This window comes from Propithecus coquereli, unplaced genomic scaffold, assembly GCF_000956105.1.
Source record: "Propithecus coquereli isolate 6110/MARCELLA unplaced genomic scaffold, Pcoq_1.0 Scaffold280, whole genome shotgun sequence".
Classification (NCBI taxonomy): Eukaryota; Metazoa; Chordata; class Mammalia; order Primates; family Indriidae; genus Propithecus; species Propithecus coquereli.
The window spans coordinates 2,073,473-2,094,623 of record NW_012148397.1 but is presented as its reverse complement, the minus strand read 5'-3'; the positions used below and the strand labels follow the sequence as shown (position 1 = coordinate 2,094,623).

The 21,151-nt window shown below is 50.0% G+C and overlaps 1 protein-coding gene across 1 annotated transcript in view; it reads right to left on the bottom strand.

Moving 5' to 3' along the window:
* PLCG2 (phospholipase C, gamma 2 (phosphatidylinositol-specific)) overlaps window positions 1-21,151 on the bottom strand; it is a 140,317-nt gene that overhangs the window by 57,579 nt on the left and 61,587 nt on the right. The window contains exons 4-8 of the mRNA XM_012648218.1: window positions 14,518-14,624; window positions 12,679-12,762; window positions 6,031-6,074; window positions 4,375-4,447; window positions 105-206 (exon numbers count right to left, since the gene is read on the bottom strand). Of these exons, the coding sequence (XP_012503672.1) occupies window positions 105-206; window positions 4,375-4,447; window positions 6,031-6,074; window positions 12,679-12,762; window positions 14,518-14,624 (410 nt within the window). The remainder of the gene's footprint in view (window positions 1-104; window positions 207-4,374; window positions 4,448-6,030; window positions 6,075-12,678; window positions 12,763-14,517; window positions 14,625-21,151) is intronic.

The following is a 21,151-nucleotide window of genomic DNA, read 5'->3' as shown; positions in this document are numbered from 1 at the left end:
TCACAGCAAAGCCGTCCAAGGGAAGAGAAACAGAAAACAAACCTCGGAAGACACAGGCGAGTCCAAAAGCCGTGACCCCTCGACAACGACCCCAGCCCGCTCACCTCGTCCACGAACAAGAAAGGCTCCGCGGTTTCCCTCATTGTGTCGTCGATGAACTTTGTCATCCGCTCACGGACTTTGTTCAGATCCTGAGCCCAGAGCTCCTGAAAATGACAGAGAGAATTAGGAATCACCAAAAAGAGAACCGACAAAACTCTTCCTGTCAGGGTCCGCCCAGTTGAAATCAAAGACCAAAGCGTCCACCAATTCTGAATCCATTTGCAAGCACGTGCCACATGTCGAGGCCTCATTCTGTGCACCGCCCTCTGCCCAGGGTCGGCAGATATTTTCTGCAAAGGACCAGAGAGTAAATATTTTGGGCTCTGCGAGCCATATGGTGTCTGTTGCAGCCACTCAACGCTGCTCTTGTAGCGCAAAAGCAGCTGTAGATGATACCTAGGCAAATGGGCATGACTGCATTCCAATAAAACTTTGTTTACAAACACAAGTGGCAGGCTGTACTTGGCCTGCAGGCCATAGTTTGCCAACTCCTGCCCTATGCCAGTTCTTCAGGTTTGTTAGCACGAAGCAGCCAGTGGGCACAGTGATTCCGTCAGCCTGCCACGGCCATACCTGGCTTGGCCTCTCGTTCCACCTGGGTGATCTTGGGCAAGTTACATACGCTCTCTGTGCCTCCCTATCCTGAAATAGGAATAATAATAGTATCTACTGCACAGGGTTTCTGCAAGGGACTGCATGAAATAAGGTTATGTGCTGAACACAGCACCTGGGACATAGAAAGTGCTCAAATGATGGCAGCTTGTGCAAATGATCCTCCTCCTCCTCCAGTCATCTTGCTTAGTCCATACGACACCCCCGCAAGTCATATGTTGTCATCGTCATTTTAGAGACAAGGAAGCAGAGGCTCAGGAATGTCACAACAATCACACTGCTCACAGGCTGCAGAGTCAGCAAATAAACAAACTCTGGAAAACCAACATGGAATCGAATCTACTGCCCACTCTTCAAGAGGACAGCCAAGCAAGGTCGATAATATCTGAAATATTCCTGACCGGCTCAAAACAGCTTCTGCACAGTCCTAGAAATTTCGGAATCCCTTTAGAAACAGAATACATCATGTAAACTCACCTTATGGTTTTCCTCTCCATGCCCTGAAACCCCAAATAGTCACAGGCAAAGGGGATGAAACATGACCCACAGACCCAACTTTGACTAATGCTTTCTGGGTTTCGCGTATTCTAAAACCTCCACCTTCATGAAGAATGAAAGCAAACATGCTGCCAGACGTGTGTGTGTGGTTGGATGGGCAGAGTCAGATGAGGATGTCTGAAAGAATGAAAAGCGTTAACAGCAGACACAAAAGCGGTGGTGAAGTAGCAGCCTCACCGGCACATGGGTGCAAGACCGCAACGAGCGAGCTGGTAACTCCTGCAAATCTTCCTGGACCAGGGACACAAGACAGCCAGGAGGCTGGGGCACAGCGAGTTCATTTGAATACAGAGGGGTTAAAATCTTTGAATATTACAACATGAGTCCCAAATTGCAGGATATTCAATGTAAACACCTTGCCTGGCCTAGCTGATGCCCCAAAGAGTCTGGAAGTGTCCTCTTTCCCTCCCCCTGCAAAGCTTTTGCATTTATCAAAAGGCATGGATACTCAGCTAACATAACCTAGAACTGGACTGGCTCTGAAGAAAGAAATCTTTTGCCTGAAGGAGATTAAAATGCCAATATTCTAGCATCAAAAAATACATCTATTTGGACCCAGTCGAGAGCCTCAGACTGAATCCAGGCACATCCAGTTCTGATCCCACCATCCATCCAGCCCAGGGCTTACTGTGGCGTATTTAGTCAATCCTCTAATGGAAATTTAGATTAGTTCCAAGTTTTCATTGCTATTAAAAATGAGATCATTACTTCCTTAGGATAAGTGCCTAGGAGGGCAACTAGTTAATTAAGATATAAACCTTTTTTTAAAGTTTTCATTTTAATTGCATATAGCCAACGTGCTTTCTAGAAAAGTTGTACCAATTTGCACACCACAAGCTGCGGTGATTATTCCATATGAGCACCTGTTACCCCAAAGCAGATGCCACACAGATGCTCACAGGCTGCTTGGGTCCTAACTGCCCAGATGCAGGGAGAGCTCCTGCACGTCCCTCCTGGCCCCACATCCCTGATCTCCAAGGGCTGCCCAGCAAAGGGGCCAGCTAGGGGGGTTGAGAGGCAGGGTTGCAGGGGGTGGGGCATGTGGAGCCCGTGATTCTCCCTGTAAATAAAGTTCATCACCACTAGGGGGCACTAAATCTATTCTCCCCAGTCAGCCTGCCAGGTGGTGAATTCTAGGATGTAAGGCTGGCTACTTGTCCCCAAGAATTTAACCAATTTCACTTTGATCACTTCCTACGAAACTGAATCATTCGGTGCAAGGAAACGCATGCTGAAAAAAGAAAAAAGCACATGCATCTCTCTCTACTTCACTGTACCACCAGCACAGCACCTAGAGTGTAATTGTGCCCAATAAAACCAATGTATCACCTTCATTTGCCCTCCCCCTCAGTCGTAGTCTCAGGCTGGGCAAATAAGCCTTCTTTTGGCCACTTTCGTTCAGCCGCCACGCTAGGATGGCACAAGGCCTATAGCCCGCATCAACCTCCTCCTTAGCCATTTACAAACGTAGCGGGGCAGCTCCCGCCACCGCCTGCACCCCCACCCCGTGTGCTGGCCTCCCACAACACGCGCCTCCCCTACTCCTTCGTTTCTCTGCAGTCAACAGCATCTGAGCACGGGCTGGGTATTGGATGACATTAAGCAATTATAGTCAATTCTGTGAGGTGTGATAGGAGTACCATGGCTATGTTTTTTGTTTTTTTAAATAAGTCCTCATCTGAGAGAGAGACATATGGAAGCATTTACAAACAGAATGATACAAAATCTGGGGTTGCTTTAGAATTCTCCAGCAGAGAAATGAGGAAGGGGGAAGGGGAGGGAGACATATGCGTACGGACACAGAAGTAGGTGAAATAAAACTGGCAAATGTTCGTAATTTTTAGTCTGAGTCATGGGTGCACGATGGTTCATGACACCAGTCCACTTTTGCATATGTCTGAAATGTTCTGCAACACAAAGTTTTTGTGAAAGTACGCGAACTTAATTTTGCTACAAATCCAAAACTGCTCTAAAATATAAAGTCTGTTTTTTAAAAAACAAAATGGGTAAAAAAATAACTGAGACTAGAATGATATAAATAAAAATTCTAAATATGTAAATATTCATGCATATATGTACTCATACACATACACACAGAGATCTACGCACCATTCTGAGAGGTAAGGGCTCTATTCCCCATTAAGAGGAGGAAACCGGGCCCCAGAAAGGCTAAGCTACCGGTGCAAGGCTATGCAGCCAGTAGAGCAGTGGTCCCCAACCTTTTTGACACCAGGGGACCATTTTCATGGAAGACGATCTTTCCACGGACCGGGGAGGCGGGGATGGTTTTGGGATGATTCAAGCGCATTACGTTTATTGTGCACTTTATTTCTATTGTTATTACATCGTAATATACAATGAAATAATTACACAACTCAACACAGGCTGGGGGACCCCCTGCGGTAGAGGACTTCAGGCTAACCTCGCTCTCACACCGTGGACACTTGGGGCTGGACACGCCCTGTCGTGGGGGCTGCCCTGTGCGCTGTAGGATGCTCAGTGGCATCCCTGGCCTCTATCGCCAGGCGCCAGTAGCATCCTCCAGTGGCGACAACCAAAGATCGACAATTTCCCCAGACACTGCCCAGTGTCGCTGGGGACATCGTCACTGCCCATCACAAAACTCCGACTCTGCAGCCGGGCGGAGCCGTATGCCAACACCATGCAGGGAGACTGGCCTCGTGCCACCTGTTTACGGACGGCTGCGCTACTTTATCGCCCAGGGGCTGCAGGCTCGGTCCTTCTAGTCACGTCCTCCCATCACTCGGGGGGCAGCTTCCGGGAGGCCACACCTGAATTGATGCTGGAGGAGCTAAAGCCAGCCAGATGGCGGCCTCCCCGTCCTCAGGCCCTCGCCCTGCTGCCCTGCCCCAGAATATTCCCATTCTTCCCCTTCCTCAGTGTGTGCCTTAAAAAGAGGCAGGAGGCTGCCCTCGCCCCTGAGTGTAAGTGGCCCCGGACAGCAGGCTGAGGTATCCGGCATCAGTCAGACGACCGTCGTTCCGTGGACACAGGTGCACAGGGGAACACGGGTAGCGGGAAGGTGAGAATTGTCCTGGGCAGCATCCCGCCTGCCACCCCCAAGCCCGGCTGTTCTCTCACCTGCTGCTCATGTAGGAGAAACCTCTGGAAGTCGTGCAGGTGAATGGCGGAGGCGTCCGGCCGGTCAGTGTTCCTGTCCTCAGGGAAAGGGATGGCGGTTAGAGACACACATGTCCGACAGGGGAGTCGAGAGGCGACGCCGGCCGACAGGGCAGGCTGCCACCCAGAGCGTCCCACCGACCCTCCACCATGCCAGGTACCCGGCTGGCTGGCGGGGAGACGTGGGGAGTGAGACAATGTCCCCGACCCACGGTGATTCAAAGAGGGGCTGGGACACCAGAATCTCAGAGGGCGGTTCTGGCGCGCTCCAGGTCTGCAGAGACCTCGCGGAGCACGGCTGGGGAAGGCCATGGAGACGCGGTGCAGCAAGCGGGATGAGGGGCCCCACGGGACAGCCGAGAGGGCCCCAGACCCGGAGGTCAGAGAGGCTCTGGAGGAAGGAGCACCTGACCGAGTTCCAGAGGATGAGGAGGGCTGGCCAGGAGGGAAAGGGTGTGGGCCAAGGGAGCGCCATATGCAAAGGCCTAAAGGACAAGAGAGACAGAGCGGGAGGAGAGGAGGGGGAAGGGTGGCAGGAGGGAGGGAGGGAGGGAGAAAGGGAAGTCAGGCGGCCTGTGCTGGGGCAGGGCCAGCTGTGTGACCCATTCAGGGAGACCCCGGGGGACAAAGCTGAAGGGACCACACACACCCAGGGAGCCACAGTCCACCCAGGGCTCTGATGCAGGATTAGGGGCCAGATGAACCCCACACTCCCAGCTGATGGGGAGAAACAGCTGGCGCACGTGTCCCTGAGTATTTGCAGAGGGGCAGGGAAAAGAAATCTTTCAAAAATATCACAGTGGATAAAACATGCCTTAAACTTTCTCCCTTTAATAAACACTCAGGGTCCAGCACTCGTGGTCTTTAATAATAAGGATATTTCCCGTCGGCCTCATGGTCTAACACTAAGCTTTTCGTTAAAATACTACTTAAAAATTAGATTTGTTCTATATCTACTTTGGCGTTTTCGGATTTCTAGTTTAGAAAGTGCCAGAGGGAACAGTTGCTCATCAATGAGGGCTGGGTCCAAGCACCACAGATCACGTTCCAGGCGCCACTAACTCCGTGGCCAACACATCTCAGATAGGCTCAGGAAACACAGAACATCTCATAAATGCCCCACTTGGCGAATCGTGAAGCATAGGAAAGGTCCTGACAAGTCCTGCAGCACTGACTTTCTAGTAATCATATTACTACTTATGAACCCATGAGGCGTGCCAAACGCCATGTGAAGCATTTTAACTCATTTTAATTCAGTTAAACCTGCTTACTCAGGAATTTCCCAGACTTACTTGGCCATTAACATTTCTTTATTTTCTGTAAAAAAGCTATCAACCTGTCATGTTCCATGAGGTACGCTCTGGGACAGGAAGTCCTGAGGCACGCAGGCTTCTCTACGGAACCTTCCGGACCATCCTCAAACACTCCAAACCCCGTCGCTGCTGTTCATCTCTACCCATGCCACAGGCGTGGGATGGCCAATCCCCCAACAGGGGCCCTGTCTCTGTGGACATCAATAACTGCACATGGACACCCGCTCCTGGAGGCCATCTGGCCCCGAGGGCCCCCGGGTCCCGCATGGCCGCCCCGGACACCACCACACACGAGGCTCCTCACCCCAGGATGAACACCGAGGAATCCTTTTTGAATTCATCAAGAATCTGAAATGGAAAGCAGAAGGAAACACACACACACGTGAGAACATGAGACAAATCACTTAATGCAAATGAAGAGATTGCTGTCGTTAAAAAGTTATCGCTGTAATCTGCGCTAGGTGCGAATAGCCAAATATAACAGAAACTCGGGAAACAAAAGACAGACGTCTCCCTCACCCCCCACCCCAGTCCTGTTCTTGAGAAGCGATCACTCCCTTCTAGCATTTGTTTTATGAGTATTCCTTTAATAATACCTCGTCACATTGTGTCACATTACGTACATCTTGCAACTTTTTGCTACTGCTCTTCAAACTTGACATTATTCTGCAACCTCGAATAGCCCTGCCTCGCTCCTTTGAAAAACCACACTGTATTCCATAATTTGCATGTCATTTGAATTTTCTATTATACCCAGTATTATTTTTTAAATTCCCGTGTGTGTGTATGTGTGTGTATATCAATAGACATACATATATATAGAGAGAGAGAGACATATATATATACATATTTGCCCACATCAGCGAGTTTTTCTGCAGGGCAGACTCCTGGGAGAGAAAGCGCCTATGCATGGGCTGGGCACATTAACTGAAAAATCCTGCCCGGTTACTCTCAATGCAGTTGAGACGCACCTCCGCTGGCGTACACATACCCTTTCCTATACCTCACAGCTACATTCCAAATCTTTAATATCTCAAGGATGGCATTCTTAATCTTTGCATTCAAGAGGAAGACAGACATGTCGGACAGCCGCGGCTCTACTCTCCATGGCCCGCTGACGCGGTACTCACACGATGGAGGAGCCAGGCAGGGCCGTGCAGCCCCCTCCTCCCGGCCTCTACCTGCACCAGCTCGTCTGCTGAGCACGGTACGATCGCACGCACGCACGCACGCGCGCACACACACATACACATACACACACACACACGTCCTGTCCATTCCTGGTTAGGTAGCATTACTTTAACAATCTTTGATGACCCTGTGAATGGACAAGCATTTGAATAATCCCAGGCAGAAATGGAAATGTAGCCACTAGCACGTGATAAACGCTAATGATATAAAACAGGTGACCCAGATGCTCTTGCCAAACGACCTGGAGCCCGGATGACCTGTGGATACCAATGCTAGAAAGGGAACCCACAGGCCTCTCACACCAGTTTGTGCAAGGGTTTTTCTTTTTCCTGGGAAGGTGACCTACACGTTAATCAGCATCTCAAAGAAGTAGGTCACCCAAAAGGGTGAGACATTCTTTTAAATGGCAAACTCAGAAGTACTTCCTTTCATTTATCTGTAATTTACAGCACAGCTATTTCTTTCTTTTTTTTTTTTTTTGAGACAGAGTCTCACTGTCTTACCTGGGCTAGAGTGCCGTGGCGTCAGCCTAGCTCACAGCAACCTCAAACTCCTGGGCTCAAGCGATCCTCCTGCCTCAGCCTCCCAAATAGCTGGGACTACAGGTATGCGCCACCATGCCCAGCTAATTTTTTTCTATATATTTTTAGTTGTCCGATTAATTTCTTTCTATTTTTAGTAGAGACGGGGTCTCGCTCTTGCTCAGGCTGGTCTCAAACTCCTGAGCTCAAACGATCCACCATCCTCAGCCTCCCAGAGTGAGCTATTTCTTTCTTTTCTTTTAAGAGATGGAATCAGGCTCTGTCACCCAGCCTGGAGTGCAGTGGCATCATCGTAGCTCACTGCAACCTCAAACTCCTGGGCTCAAGTGATCCTCCCTCCTCAGCCTCCCAAGCAGCTAGGACTACAGGCATGCACCACCACACCCAGCTAATTTTTTAATTTTTTGTAGAGACAGGGTCTTGCTGTCTTGCTATATTGCGTAGGATGATCTCAGACTCCTGGCCTCGAGCCCAGCTTGTGGCCCACCCTTACTGAACACCCCAACTACAGTTCTTAAGTGGCTCATTCCTTTATATTCCCTTCAATGAAGCACAGAAAAAGCTCCGCCCCCTCCCCCACTCAGGGAGCTGGAATGATGGAGGGGAGGAGCCACGAGGACACAGATGCTTCCAAGAGCCAGAAGGGTCAGCAAGGTCAGAGGAGACATCCGTTTTGTCAACCACTGTGCCCTCTTGGGTCATGCAAACGCTTATTGGATGAATGACTAAAATTATGGACAAAGAAGTTTTCTCTTAGAGCTAAGAGGCTGCAGGGAAATATGTCACCTTTGAGTTGGGCCCCAGGAGAAGAGGAAGTTGCCAGGTGGAACAGAGAAAGGAACACGCATGCCACAGGGAGGGGCCGCAGTCGCACGGCCCAGGGCACCGAGGGCCACCTGAGGTCAAGGAAGGGAGTTTTCCCAGGTGGCTGGGAGCAGATGCCCTTTGGGAGCCATGACACTCATAACACTCCCTGGCTGGCACTGAGCAGGTTGTAGGAACCATTTGGTTCTAGACAGCCAAGGGCAAGATCGCAGTGACAGAAGAGCTAACCAGAGATCCTGGCTTCTGCGCTGGGGACTGTCCTCTCCCCCAGCCGCTGCCCACTAGGACAGGCTGCTCCTGCCCTGAGCTCCTCCACCAAAATACCATCACAGGATGCCAATCACTCCCTTCCTGCATACTCACACCACACAAAATCTGGAAGAATAATCACTCGACTTCTTACTGAATGCATAGTCACGGGTACAACCACAGGTAGGCTGGTAGAATTGTCACTTCTATTTTTATTTGTAAGCATCTTCTATTTTTATCTGATGCATGCTCTAACCACGGGGGGCTTTGCAGGTCTGATTAAGTTACGATATTGAGGGATGAAGTCATACAACGTGTGACTTTTGCTTCCAAATCATAGGAGAACAGGGGCGTGGGGGAGGGCATGAACTAGCCGGTAATTGCTGGAGCTGGCTGATGGTGCGTGCGGGTTCATCATGCTATTCCCTCTACTTGTATTTATGTTTGAAATCTTCCGTCATACAAAAGTTTCAAACATTAAGATGTATTCAGTGGCTGTGTATCGAAGCTGGGCAGGAGAACTCAAACCCTAGCGCTGTAACTCATCAGTGGTGTGAGCTCCAACAAGTAACTTCTCTGAGCCTCAGTTTCTTCATCCATAAAATGGGGATAATAACAGCACCTCTTTCATAGGGCTCTGAGGAGAATTAAATGTATGTAAAATGCTCAGCACAGCATACAGCCCACCTAATGCAATTTAGCTGTCGTCTTCATTAAGAATATTGTTATTACAGCCTAGTTAGAGGTCTATCCCATCACCCAGAGACACACACGAAATTAAATTTCTTATCTTCCAGCTGCCACCAAACTTTTGGAAACTTTGAGGCTTGAGAGCTGCCGCATAGGCAGGTGGTTAGACACAAGGAGGAACTGGCAACCTCACGTTGGAAACCACTCACTACTGGTAGGCGCGAACCCACTCCCTGAATTTAGGTCTGGGGACCATGAGTCACCACAAACAGCTCTGTCTGCCCCAGAAGCCTGAGAAATCCAGGCCCTAGCGGGCCCCCCTTCCCCCGGGTCACAAGGCTAACACTTTGCTCTGCCCTTTTCTTCCAACCAGGAGCTCAGGACATAAACAATCTGCTAACAGGTTAGGGGACGGGCATTGACCTACACAAGAGCAACGGAAACTATTTATATAGGTTGGGACTTTGTTATTCAAATTCTGTCATTTACTTGAAAAATGCAGCGGCCAGATTGGAGAGCTATACCCGGGAACAGTGGAGATTATACAGTTGCCAACTCAAACTTCTTTGGGGTCGGGTAGGTAACATAAATGAGCAGAGAACGCGGACAGTTCCATGGGGAACTGTGACCCATTTATAGCCAAATTACAATTTTTTTCAAGAGGAGCCAAAAATCTGGATTTTAATAAACAATCTCCCAAGTTTTAAATGTAGGCAATTAATTTTTAAGCTATTTAAACCACAGATCAGCCAAGTACAACCAGCTATAGGCGCAATGTGGCATTCTGACCACCAGGGGGCAACCTTTGGCACAGCTGCAATTTTCCCATATGAAGTTCCACACTGGGCAGCCTAGGGTACCCCAGAGGGTTCCGGAACACTGCAAAACTCTGATTTCTTTCTCTCCTCACAAATGCAAACACACACACTAGCCTCAAAAAGAAGCATAATTAAAAGTACAGGTTGAAATATATCTTATGTGAATTTTATCACAGGGGAGAACATCAGTGGACCCGCACCTACGCTAGCAGGTAAGATAGCATTTGAGAATAAGAAACCTTATTCTCAGTTTTTGCCTGCCATCTCTCCGACAGAACAGCGTCCTGAAATTTCAGGGCAAATTATCATAAAAACTGTTATTTGCAACTACTAGTCTCGAGTGAATCAATCTTTTCTCAGTCCTGGTCAATTGCGTAAGACAGCAATTGTCATCATTCCAAATTTCATAGGTATACAGTCGTCAAAATATTTTCATTGTTCTCAAGGGCTGACTATAAATAAAAGTTAGAGATTTTAACCTAAAACAGTATTTTTATCAGCTTTTATGAAGCACAGGTGTTTGTTAAGGTTTAATATTTAAAGACAGGAATTACATAGCTTTAAAAGTTTTATAACCGGCCGGGCGCAGTGGCTCACGCCTGTAATCCTAGCTCCCTGGGAGGCCGAGGCGGGCGGATTGTTTGAGCTCAGGAGTTCGAAGCCAGCCTGAGCAAGAGCGAGACCCCGTCTCTACTAAAAATAGAAAGAAATTAATTGGACAACTAAAAATACATAGAAAAAATTAGCCGGGCATGGTGGCGCGTGCCTGTAGTCCCAGCCACTCGGGAGGCTGAGGCAGGAGGATCGCTTGAGCCCAGGAGTTTGAGGTTGCTGTGAGCTAGGATGACGCCATGGCACTCTAGCCCGGGCAACACAGTGAGACTCTGTCTCAAAAAAAAAATATTTAAAGACAGGGATTATATAGCTTTAAAAGTTTTATAACCATTGATCTGATTTAATACCTTCACATCGCAGAGAAGGCTGAGTGAGAGGAAGCAGATGCCTCCCCCAACATCGCTCGGTCAGTTAAACGTCAAGTTGGGGCTAGAATTCGGCCCTTCCAACTCCCAAGCCCACAATCTTTCTACTCTATTTGGCAAACCAAGAACTAATTATCATATATGTGAAAAAGTGAACACATTGCAATTGAATTCTTTACTCCATAAAATGTGTTTTCCCCCAATGTAAGCAGATAGAAAATGCTCCTCCCATTTCTCTACCTCGGCTATACCCCAAGCCCACGGTCAGTGGTCACCCATCAAGCAGCCTCACCATGGGGCCAGCCTGCAGCCCCGCATGCAGAAGGCAATCAATAACTGTCTTCCAGCACCACTCACATCCATCACTTAAAAATGCCTGCACTCGCAACTCCTAGTCTCTCATTCAGTCCTTCCCAGCATCCAGTGGGTGGAGTATTACCCCCTTCCCGTTTCACAGACGAGAAGACTGCGGCTAGGAGCAGTCAGTGGTTTGTCCAAGATCACACAGCTATTTGGAGACAACAGGTCCATCTGGCTCCACGTCCCACAAACTCCCTGCTCCCCCACAGCTCCCCCCTGGAGCCCCTTCGCAGCCTGCAGAGCCCTTTCCCGACAGTAGCAGCAGCATCTCCTATTTGTTGGGTGCGTGCTGCCCACCAGGCACTGTGCTTGGTGCATCGCACAGGATGGCCGTGCTTTTTAAGCTTCATGGGACTCTTTTGAATTGCAAAAGTAATATGCTATCAATACTTGGAACAAGTCAGAGAGAACCGAGGTGTGCAAAGTTAATTACCTCTCCTGTCCATCTTCCCAACCTCTCCAGCACACACAAAATCAACATTAAATGTGAGGGATGTATTCTTCCATACTTTTTCCTTGCTCATAAAAACACGTGCAAACATATATAAGAAGATTATTGCATTTTGTGCTTTTTAGCAAAAAAACAGACCTAGCTCCTCGTGTGAACCTGCCACTGGCTTTCCTCACAAAATATCACAAACATCCCCCCAGATCAACAGAAACAGAACCGATGTGGGCTTCTCAGTCAGCTGCGTGATGTTGAATAACATGGACAGACACGAGTTACCAGCTACACCTCTACTGAGGGGTATTCCGACAGGCCCTGAGCATTTAGCCAGCACAAGCAATGCTGGAATAAACAATCTCATAACACAATTTTCAGTCCCCAAAATGCCACTGTCAGGTCTAAATGTATGTGCATCTTAATTTTAAAATAATCTATTATTTTAATAAAAAATATGTCTTCATAAAAATATGCATAAACATATAAAAGGAAGAAACACATACACAATTAATAATTTGCTAAATTCCCTTTCAGATGAGATAAGACAGTAGAGTTAGTTGCACTTTTTTACTTTAACAGACTCACATCAAATTCCAGTCAAACTTAGGCCATTCCCATTTCTACCAGGAAGGTATTCGAACTCCACCGCCCTACATTTTCCCCACAGTTCTGTCACAGTTAAAGACTTTTGCCATCTCACAGGTGAAAGCGGAATGTTGTCATTCCCATTTATATTTCCTTGATTGAAAGGGAGATTAAATAGTTCTTGCAGGTTTCTTAGCAACATGCCAGACTTTGAAATATGTGGAAAATGGAAACATCATGTGATCATTTGCTCAAGAATCATCTTACCGATTTTTGCTGTTCAAACATAAGGTTTTTATAGAAGAGATGGAACTGTTCGAAGCTGAGCTCATCTTTGTGTGCACCCATTTCCTGTAAATATATTTAAAAAAAGAAAAAAAGTGACCGCATTTTTTTTTTTATTTCAGCATATTATGGGGGTAATGTTTAGGTTACGTATGTTGCTCTTGCCCCGCCCCCCCCAAGTCCAAGTTTCAAATATGTCCATCCTTCCGGTGGTGCGCATTGCACTCTTTGTGCATGCATATACCCGTCCCCTCCTCCCTCCTCCCTCCTCCCTCTCCCCCTGCCCAACATCCAATAGATGTTATTCTTATATGTGCACTTATGTGTTGATCATTAATACCAATTTGATGGTGAGTACATGTGGTGCTTGTCTTTCCATTCTTGGGATACCTCACTTAGTAGAATGTGTTCCAGCTCTATCCAGGAGTATACAAGAGGTGCTATATCACCATTGTTTCTTAAAGCTGAATAGTACTCCATGGTATACATATACCACATTTTATTAATCCACTCATGTATTGATGGACACTTGGGTTGTTTCCACACCTTTGCAACTGTGAATTGTGCTGCTATAAACATTCAGGTGCAGGTGTCTGTCTTATAGAGTATCATTTGCTCTTTTGGGTAGATGCCCAGTAATGGGATTGCTGGATCGAATGGTACTTCTACTTGTATCTCTTTAAGGTATCTCCATATTGCTTTCCACAGAGGTTGCACTAGTTTGCAGTCCCACCAACAGTGCATGAGTGTTCCTGACCGTATGATTTTTGAAGTCCACTGTAAGAATGCCTCCATGCTGTTTACAGAAATAAAATGGCTTTTCTACAACATTGGCTAAAATCAAACTCGCATCCCTCTGAACCAAAACCATGCACACATTTCCTAATTCACCTGCCTGGGAGAAAATGCTCACAGGGACCCTCTCTGGAGCCCCCGAAGGGAAGAGTCTTAGCCAAGTTCCCAAGAGCCATAATGTATAACTCCTCCTTTTTCAGGCAGAAGACACTCTCTTTGGACTTCCAAATCCAGGCATATTTACAGGGTATATACAGATATGTCATTTTTTAAAGCATAAAAAGGAAATATGTCCAAGGCTTTGGGGTGAGACAGAGCTCGGCATCAATCAACTGCTTTATGACATTGGGCAATTTCCTTGACCTTGTCAGACCCTCAGTTTCTTTATCTGTAAAATGGGAGAACCACCACTACACTCCTATGGCTTCCCCGAAACCAAACAAGGTAATATCTACAAAATGTCTGGCTCAGTAAATACTTGATAGGGGAAAAAAAAAAACAAAACTCAGTTACACAGCCATCAGTGGTAAATGCTTCTCCCATCTTCCTTCTCTTCTTAAATCCCACCCTTCCAATTTTTTTTTTCTTCATTCTTGGGCTCGTGTGGAATAATGGGGGCAGGTCAAAGGATGCTTAATAAGCAATAATGTAAGTTAACTCTTCTGGGAGCTCATCTGTACGAAAATGAATGAGCTTTTTCATATTATTTTCCAGAAGACACGCATGGGCGGCAGGATGGTCAGGGAACCAGGGGATGCTGAACTGCCGGGAACAGATTCGAGTTCAGGTGTTCCGAGTCAAACAGCTCAGCAAACACGGTCTCCACTGACTACATCATGGGCTAGGATTGAGAGCACGGTCCTCAGATCTACACACGAGCTCTCTGTCTGGACTAGGAACCACCCGGGAGGCAAAAGACCTTCTTGGGCACCATCCCACGGAACTCAAAGGCACATGATGGCTTCACGCAGGAGGCACAAACTAGCCCCGAGTTCGTAAAATTCCCAGGTGAGCTACAAAACTTACCACAAACTTATCTTTGAGGAACTTGGCGCTGCTCACTTTGAAGTTGACCAGGGGCAAGATGGTCTTCAACTCTCGGAGGCTGATGCTGCAAGAAAGGGAAACCCCGGCTCTGTCACTCCAGAGGGTCCTCCCCAGCGGGGGGTCTAGTCACCCCATCAGCACCCCATCAGGCGTCCCTCTATGGGAGAGCCAGGCCAGCGGCTGTCCACTGAGCGCTAACTAGGAACAAGACACCCTGGGTTCGAGGTGGACATGACACCCCAATAAACGAGGCTGGTCCCCACCCTTTGGACATGGCCACAGAGGCAGGTCACGTAGGAGACTCGGTGTGGACAGAACACAGTGTCAGATGACCCGATAAGCCCAGACACAAAATGCCACGGGGATCACAAGGGCCATGGCAGGTGCTGACGTGACCGATTTCTGCCCAGGGCCCTGAATGTCAACGCGAAGAAACTAAGCACAGTGCCGGTAATCGGCTGGAGTAACCAGGACTCTCTTCGGTAGCCAAATGCCTGGTCATCTAATTAGAGACACGCACAAATGCACGAAGGAGATTCCCCCATCCCTGCCTCGGATCCAGCGAAACCACAGCCACAGGGATGGGTTTGACCGAATCAGAGGGAAAGGGGACCCTGTTGAGCTTGGCTGTGACCGGGCACAGTGAAGTGACAAGAGAGGTGACAAGAGAGGTGGGGCGTAAATGAGGGGCCCCGGCGCCCCATCCCCCCAAAATAAATAAGTAGAAAATGAAGTTGTTTTTTTTTTAAAGACCACAGAGGTTCAAAGCAAGGTGAGGTCACCAAAGGCCAGAGAGGGAAAGTGGGAAGGAGCAGACCCTATCTGAGCACCTACTGTGTGCCAGGCAGCCCTGGTGTCGTCCAGGCGGTAACGTTACCTAACCCTCGCCACGTTCTGCCCCGTACAAAGTACACAGGATTGACCCCCCACCCCTGGGTGCAGAATAAGCAAGGGCGTGGGTGTCACAGGTGTGGGTCGGGGGTGAGCGGCTCAAGGTCAGAGCTGGGCCACGGCTGAGCCTGGATCCGGATCAAACTCTAAAACATGTAGTCACAGGAGCAGAACGGCTGGTCACGGAAACCTTCCTGAGCCAGGTGGTGAGGCTCAGCTGGAAAGGCAGGCAGGGAGGGAGGGCAGACCCGGGCAAAAGGGATCAGAACAGAAACAGCAGCAACAGCAGCTGGAATTTAAACAGTGCTCATGCTGCGGGAGCTGCCAGGTGCCTCGTCTATGCACATTGACTCGTTTAATGATTAAATCACGTGACGAGGTAGGTTCCCTCATCATCTCCGTCCCTCAGGCGAGGAGAGGACTCATACCTTGTCTCTGCTACTCTCAGACTCCAGCCCCGTCCGCCTGCAATGACCGCGCCCCTGATAAGGAATCTGCATGATCTACGTAAGGACTATATCGTAATGTCAAATACTTTCCAAACGACACACGTGTGTCCGTGTTGCTAGGAAGAAGACAGGCTGCGGGACGGTCGGGGAAACGGGGAGAGCAGGACTGCCTCCCGAGAGCAGCGCCCACAACGAGACAGGCCCAGAGACGTGGGACTGGGGGGTGGGCTGAGGGTGCGAGATCCAGACCCTTCTGGCTGGAGAGCTGAGTGTCCGGCAGAGCTGGAGAGGGAGGCCACGAAAGGAAGCCCACCCGGGCTGTGGACAGAAAACAGCCCCGTTCCCCGATGCCATGCACTCGGCCTCTGCCGTCACATTCAGAAGGAGGCAGCGTGTCACTGTCCGGCAGCCGCCCCTGGAGTCAGGCCAGCATGACTCCAGGCCACGCCAGTGTCCCTCCTCTGGCCTGCTTATCTCTGGTCCCCACGGCCTCTCCGATCTGAGACCCTGACCAGCAAGATGCCCCTCACCCACGCCTCCTGCTGGGGCGGCACCAGTGGCTGTCACAGAGAGGTGTTGAGAGCAGCAAACGCCCCGGCGGGCTGGCTGGGCAGGGAAGTGGTCTGGGGGGAGCCCAGGCCAGGACAGGATGAAGGTGGAGGAGCAGCAGGGACTGGCGATGCCAGGAGAGGCAGGAGGGGGCTGGACCAAGCTGGCGGCACAGTGGAGTCACCCCGGGAGCAGGGAAGAGGTCAGAGCCCCTCGGGAGGCCAGGCTGCAACAGGGCGAAGACTACGTCCCACGTCCAGGAACAGAGAGACCGCGGGGCTGGGGAGCCAGTGCAGCCGTTCAGAGACCAGTGGAGCAAACCCAGGGCACGAGCATCTGAACGCCAGGGACAGGGGAACCCACCTGGGTCCAAGGTCTCACCTTAGAGTGCAAGAGCTGGGGGCCCAGAGCTGCTCTGGGCTTCTAGTGCCGGGACTGCCCCGCCCCACTCCCCTCGGCAAGCCCCTTCCTCGCTCCCGCATCTGGCCAGCGCAGGGTGCTGAGTCCCCAGCGCCGGAGCTGAGGATGCCAGCAGCTCCACCCCTCTCCGGGACTTGCCACCAACAGAGAGAGTGGCCTCACCCAAGGTCACAGTCCCTTCCCGAGAAGCCAGTGTCCGATGCCTGGTCCACGCACGGGAACAGGGGCCTGGTCTCAATTCAGCCCAGCTCCGCAGGGCCGTGCCCAGGGGTTCAGCTGAGGCCACGGCTGTGACTCCCCTGCTGGCGGCAGGTGCTGACTCCCCACGAGCTGCCCAGCAGCCTCCTGCATACAAACCTCCATCTCGGGTCACGTGTCCTGGGGGCTCACCTGGGACAGTGGGTGAGGAACCGAGGCAATCCCTTTGGGGAAGGATGACAAAACTATTCCCCCAACGGGCCACTAAGAGCCCCTCTGTCTCCCAGGGCAGGCGGCACTAAACAATCACGGTGCCTTCCCTTCTCAGCCCAGGGAGGGTCCCAGGGCCCTTCGATGCTGCATCCCAGGCAGCCGTTACCAAAGGATCAAAGCTGGCAGCCCCGTGAAACTTACGTGCCACCCTGACACTGGACAAACTCCTCCGCCACCCCTAGCTCTTTTACAACAATGACAATAATGAGCATTTGTTGAGTGTTTCCCACAAGCCAGGCTCTGTCCAAGCACCTTTCAGATATGAACTCACTGATCCGCCACCAACGCTAGGAGGCAGGGACTGGGATTCTCTCTCCTTACACAGGAGGAAAGAGAGGTCCAGAGAAATCACATCATTTACCCCAATTCACACCATGAGTCAGTGTTGGAGCTGAGAGCCCAGCCTCAGCACTGCCCGGTGGAACTTTCTAGGATGATGGAAATGTTTGCATCCGTGCTGTCCAACGCTGTGGCCACTAGCCACACGAGGCTACTGAGCCCTTGAGACGTGGCAAGTGTGGCTGATGAACTATTTTTTTACCTTATTTCAATTAACGTAGTTTAAATGGCCACATGTGGCGAGTGGCTCCCCTACCAGACAGCGCGGCTCCAGGGTCCAGCTTCCCTAAGCAGTTCCCGGGCCGGCAGCACCTACCTCACCTGGGGACTCGTTACAGTGCAAATTCTTGGGCGGCACCCCAGAAACTGTGGAGGTGGAGCCCTCATTTCAACAAGCCCGCCAGGGGATTCTCGAGCAAGCTCCAATTTGACATTGCTGTCTAGAGAACCCTAGCCCGCCACCCTGTCTTCAGAGTAGAATCTTTTTAAAAATTTCCAATGCCCAAGACCGTGCCCAGGACGAAAGAATCAGAATCTCTGCAGGTGGGACTCTGCAGCTCCTCCGGCAACTACAACCTAGGAGCCTCAGCATCAGCCCCATGAAGCCCACGTGCATTCGGGCTGAAGGTGCTAACGGGACCCACTCACCTGCCTCCACCTGCCACACGCACACCCCCCCACCTCCGAGGCCCAACCTAGTCCTCCCTCCCTCCCTGTGAGGGCCAAGGGAGAAAGGTAAGTTCACGTCCTGCTTATGCAAATGCAATGGTGTATGCCAAGGAGGCAAGGGCAGGGCAGAGAAAGAAAACAAGTGTCGGCGAGGATGGGGGAATGTCCAGCCACTGTGCAAAACAGGATAGCAGTTCCTCAAAAAGTTCAACAGAACCACCATGGCATCCAGCGATTCTGCTTCTGGGTATAGACACAAAAGAACTGAAAGCAGAGACTCAAACCGATATTTGCACACTCATTTTCATAGTATCATTATTCATAACAGCCAAAAGGTGGAAGCCACCCAAGTGTCCACAGATGGATGAATAGATAAACGAAAAGTGGTAGATATATACGGTGGAATGTCATTCAGACTTAAAAAGGAAGGAAATTCTAACACATGCTACAATGTAGATGAACCCTGAAGACATTATACTAAGTGAAATTAGCCAGACACAAAGGACGAATGGTGTATCGTTCCACTTATGTGAGGTACCTGGAGTCATCGCATTCGTAGAGCAGAGAGTAGAATGGTGGTTTTCAGGGGCTGAAGCGGGGAGGAACAGGGAGTTAGTGTTTAATGGGGACAGAGTCTGTTTGGATGATGGCGGCATTTTGGAGATGGATGGTGGCAATGGTTGCACAATAGTGCACGTGTACTTAATCCCACAGAACGATAAACCTAAGAAGGGTTAAAGTGATAAACATTATGCATATTTTACCACCATAAAACAAATTTAAAAATTTGTTGAATTTTTTTAAATTGTAAGATGAGTGGTCAGGGTGGGGAAGGGACCATTTCTGCATTTCCCCAGCTCTCAATAGCACGGTTAAAAAAAAAAAAACAAAGAAAAGAAAGGAAAAGCAACATCAAATAGTGACAGAAGGTCTACAAACCCTGGTGCCACCCCTGCCTGACAAGCTGGGTTGCTTTAATCAAGTTACTTAACTTCTCTGGGCCTCAGTGTCCCACCTGTGAAATGGGTCCAAGAGCACCTGCTCCCCAGGCAGCCGCAAGTGCTCCAGGGTACGCGAAGTGCTCACCGAAGCACAGGCTGCAAAGCGAGTTCTCCGCGGATGCCAGCCGCCACCATCCTGCTCTAGGAAAGCTGAAAAATGCAACGGGGTGCTTGGGCCAAGCAAAACACCCATGACTCTGGCGCTGCCCGGCTGGGCCCTCTCCACGCCTGCCCCCCCTCCCGCGGTCTTTCCTCTGCTTCTGTCGCTCCTTTGTTTGCCTTCAGGAAACGCGACTGGGACTGGCGGTGGGCGACAGGAAAGGGAGGGGGGCGGGGCTGGCGCAACGCGTTAGCTGCTCTATCCTTGGCACCTTGGTCAAAGTGCCTTTGGCAAAACTCCCTCGAGGCCTCTGAGCAGCAGGGAAAGGTGGCGTTTCCCACATGTCGACAGAGCGGCGGGGCTCGGCCCCCGGGAGGTAGCGGTGAGCGCAACCAGGAACCCGGGCCAGACCCGGACTTCCTCTCTGCAGAGGGCCCTGGGGCAGCCCCCGGAAAGATGGGGCTCCACGCGAGCCTGGCAGGAACCCCCCCACAGCAGGAGAGCAAGAGGGAGGCTCCCGTGTCACGACCACATGGACAGACAGGCAGACTTCAGAGCCAGACCAACGGCCACGCGGAGTGGCGGCCAGGGTGGCTCCCTCTGCTCTCCCTGTGCCAGCCTCCGCCGTGAGTCACCAAAAGCCACGGAGAAAAAAACACTCGGAGGCGGCACCACCTCCGAGGCTGAAAGAGACCAGTGTGCACAGAACCCTCCAGCACCGGCGTCTCATCGGACCCGCTCGGAACACCAGTGGGTGGCCCAGCACGTAGGACTGGGTGGGAAGGTCGGATGAGAGGAAGAGGAGGGAGAGGAAGGCAGGTGGACAGAAAAACATGGCGTGAGCCGCTGGCTGACCCAACATCACTAGGTTTTTAACCACTTCCTGGTTAACAGCTCCAAATCCTTCGCTGGGCACATGTAGAGGGATGGGGGAAGCACGCCCGAACTCTGAAGTCGACACGTGACGGAGGACACGCCAGACACAAAGTCGCCGTGAGGACGGAAAGACCTTCAGGAGCAAAACGGGAGAGCTGGTGGAGTTTAGTTGTTGCCTTCTATGTGGTACTGACATAGCTAAACCAAGAATGGGTGAAAGGAAAAAACTTTTACAAAAAATGTATCTAATGTGAGGCTGACATGAGACAGTGACTTTAAAATGGTTGGCACAGTGCCTTGCCTGCTCAGGTGCGCCATATGTGGTAGTTTTGATCATTAATAAGAACTGGATCGTGACCTCAAGAAAAAGAATGAGTAAAAGGATGTTCAAACACACCCATAGAGAAATGCAAATTGAAGCAAAAACACTCCTGTTGTCTTTCATCTATCGGATTAACAAAAGCCAAAGTCTGACGGCGCAATGACTCGCTGGAGATGAATGTTCTCCCGCACCCTTGGTAGAAACATAAACTCCGACCGCCTCTAGCTATCAGACCATTAGACTGGCACATGCTTTGCTGCTGGCTTTCCACTTCTGAGAGTGCATCCTACTCACAGCCACCTCCCACAAGTTTGCAAAAAGATAGACCCAAAGGTTTTCAACAGCAGCACTAGTCACAATAATAAAGGATTGAGAATACCTCTGTGCCCTTCGATAAGGAAATAACTTCTGAAATTATATTGCATTCATCTAAGGAAAAACCAAAACCACGTTTGTTTTAAAAAAAAAAAATTGCCTGGCATAGAGCTTTGTGTGTACTGATAGGGAACCTCTCCAAGAGGTACTG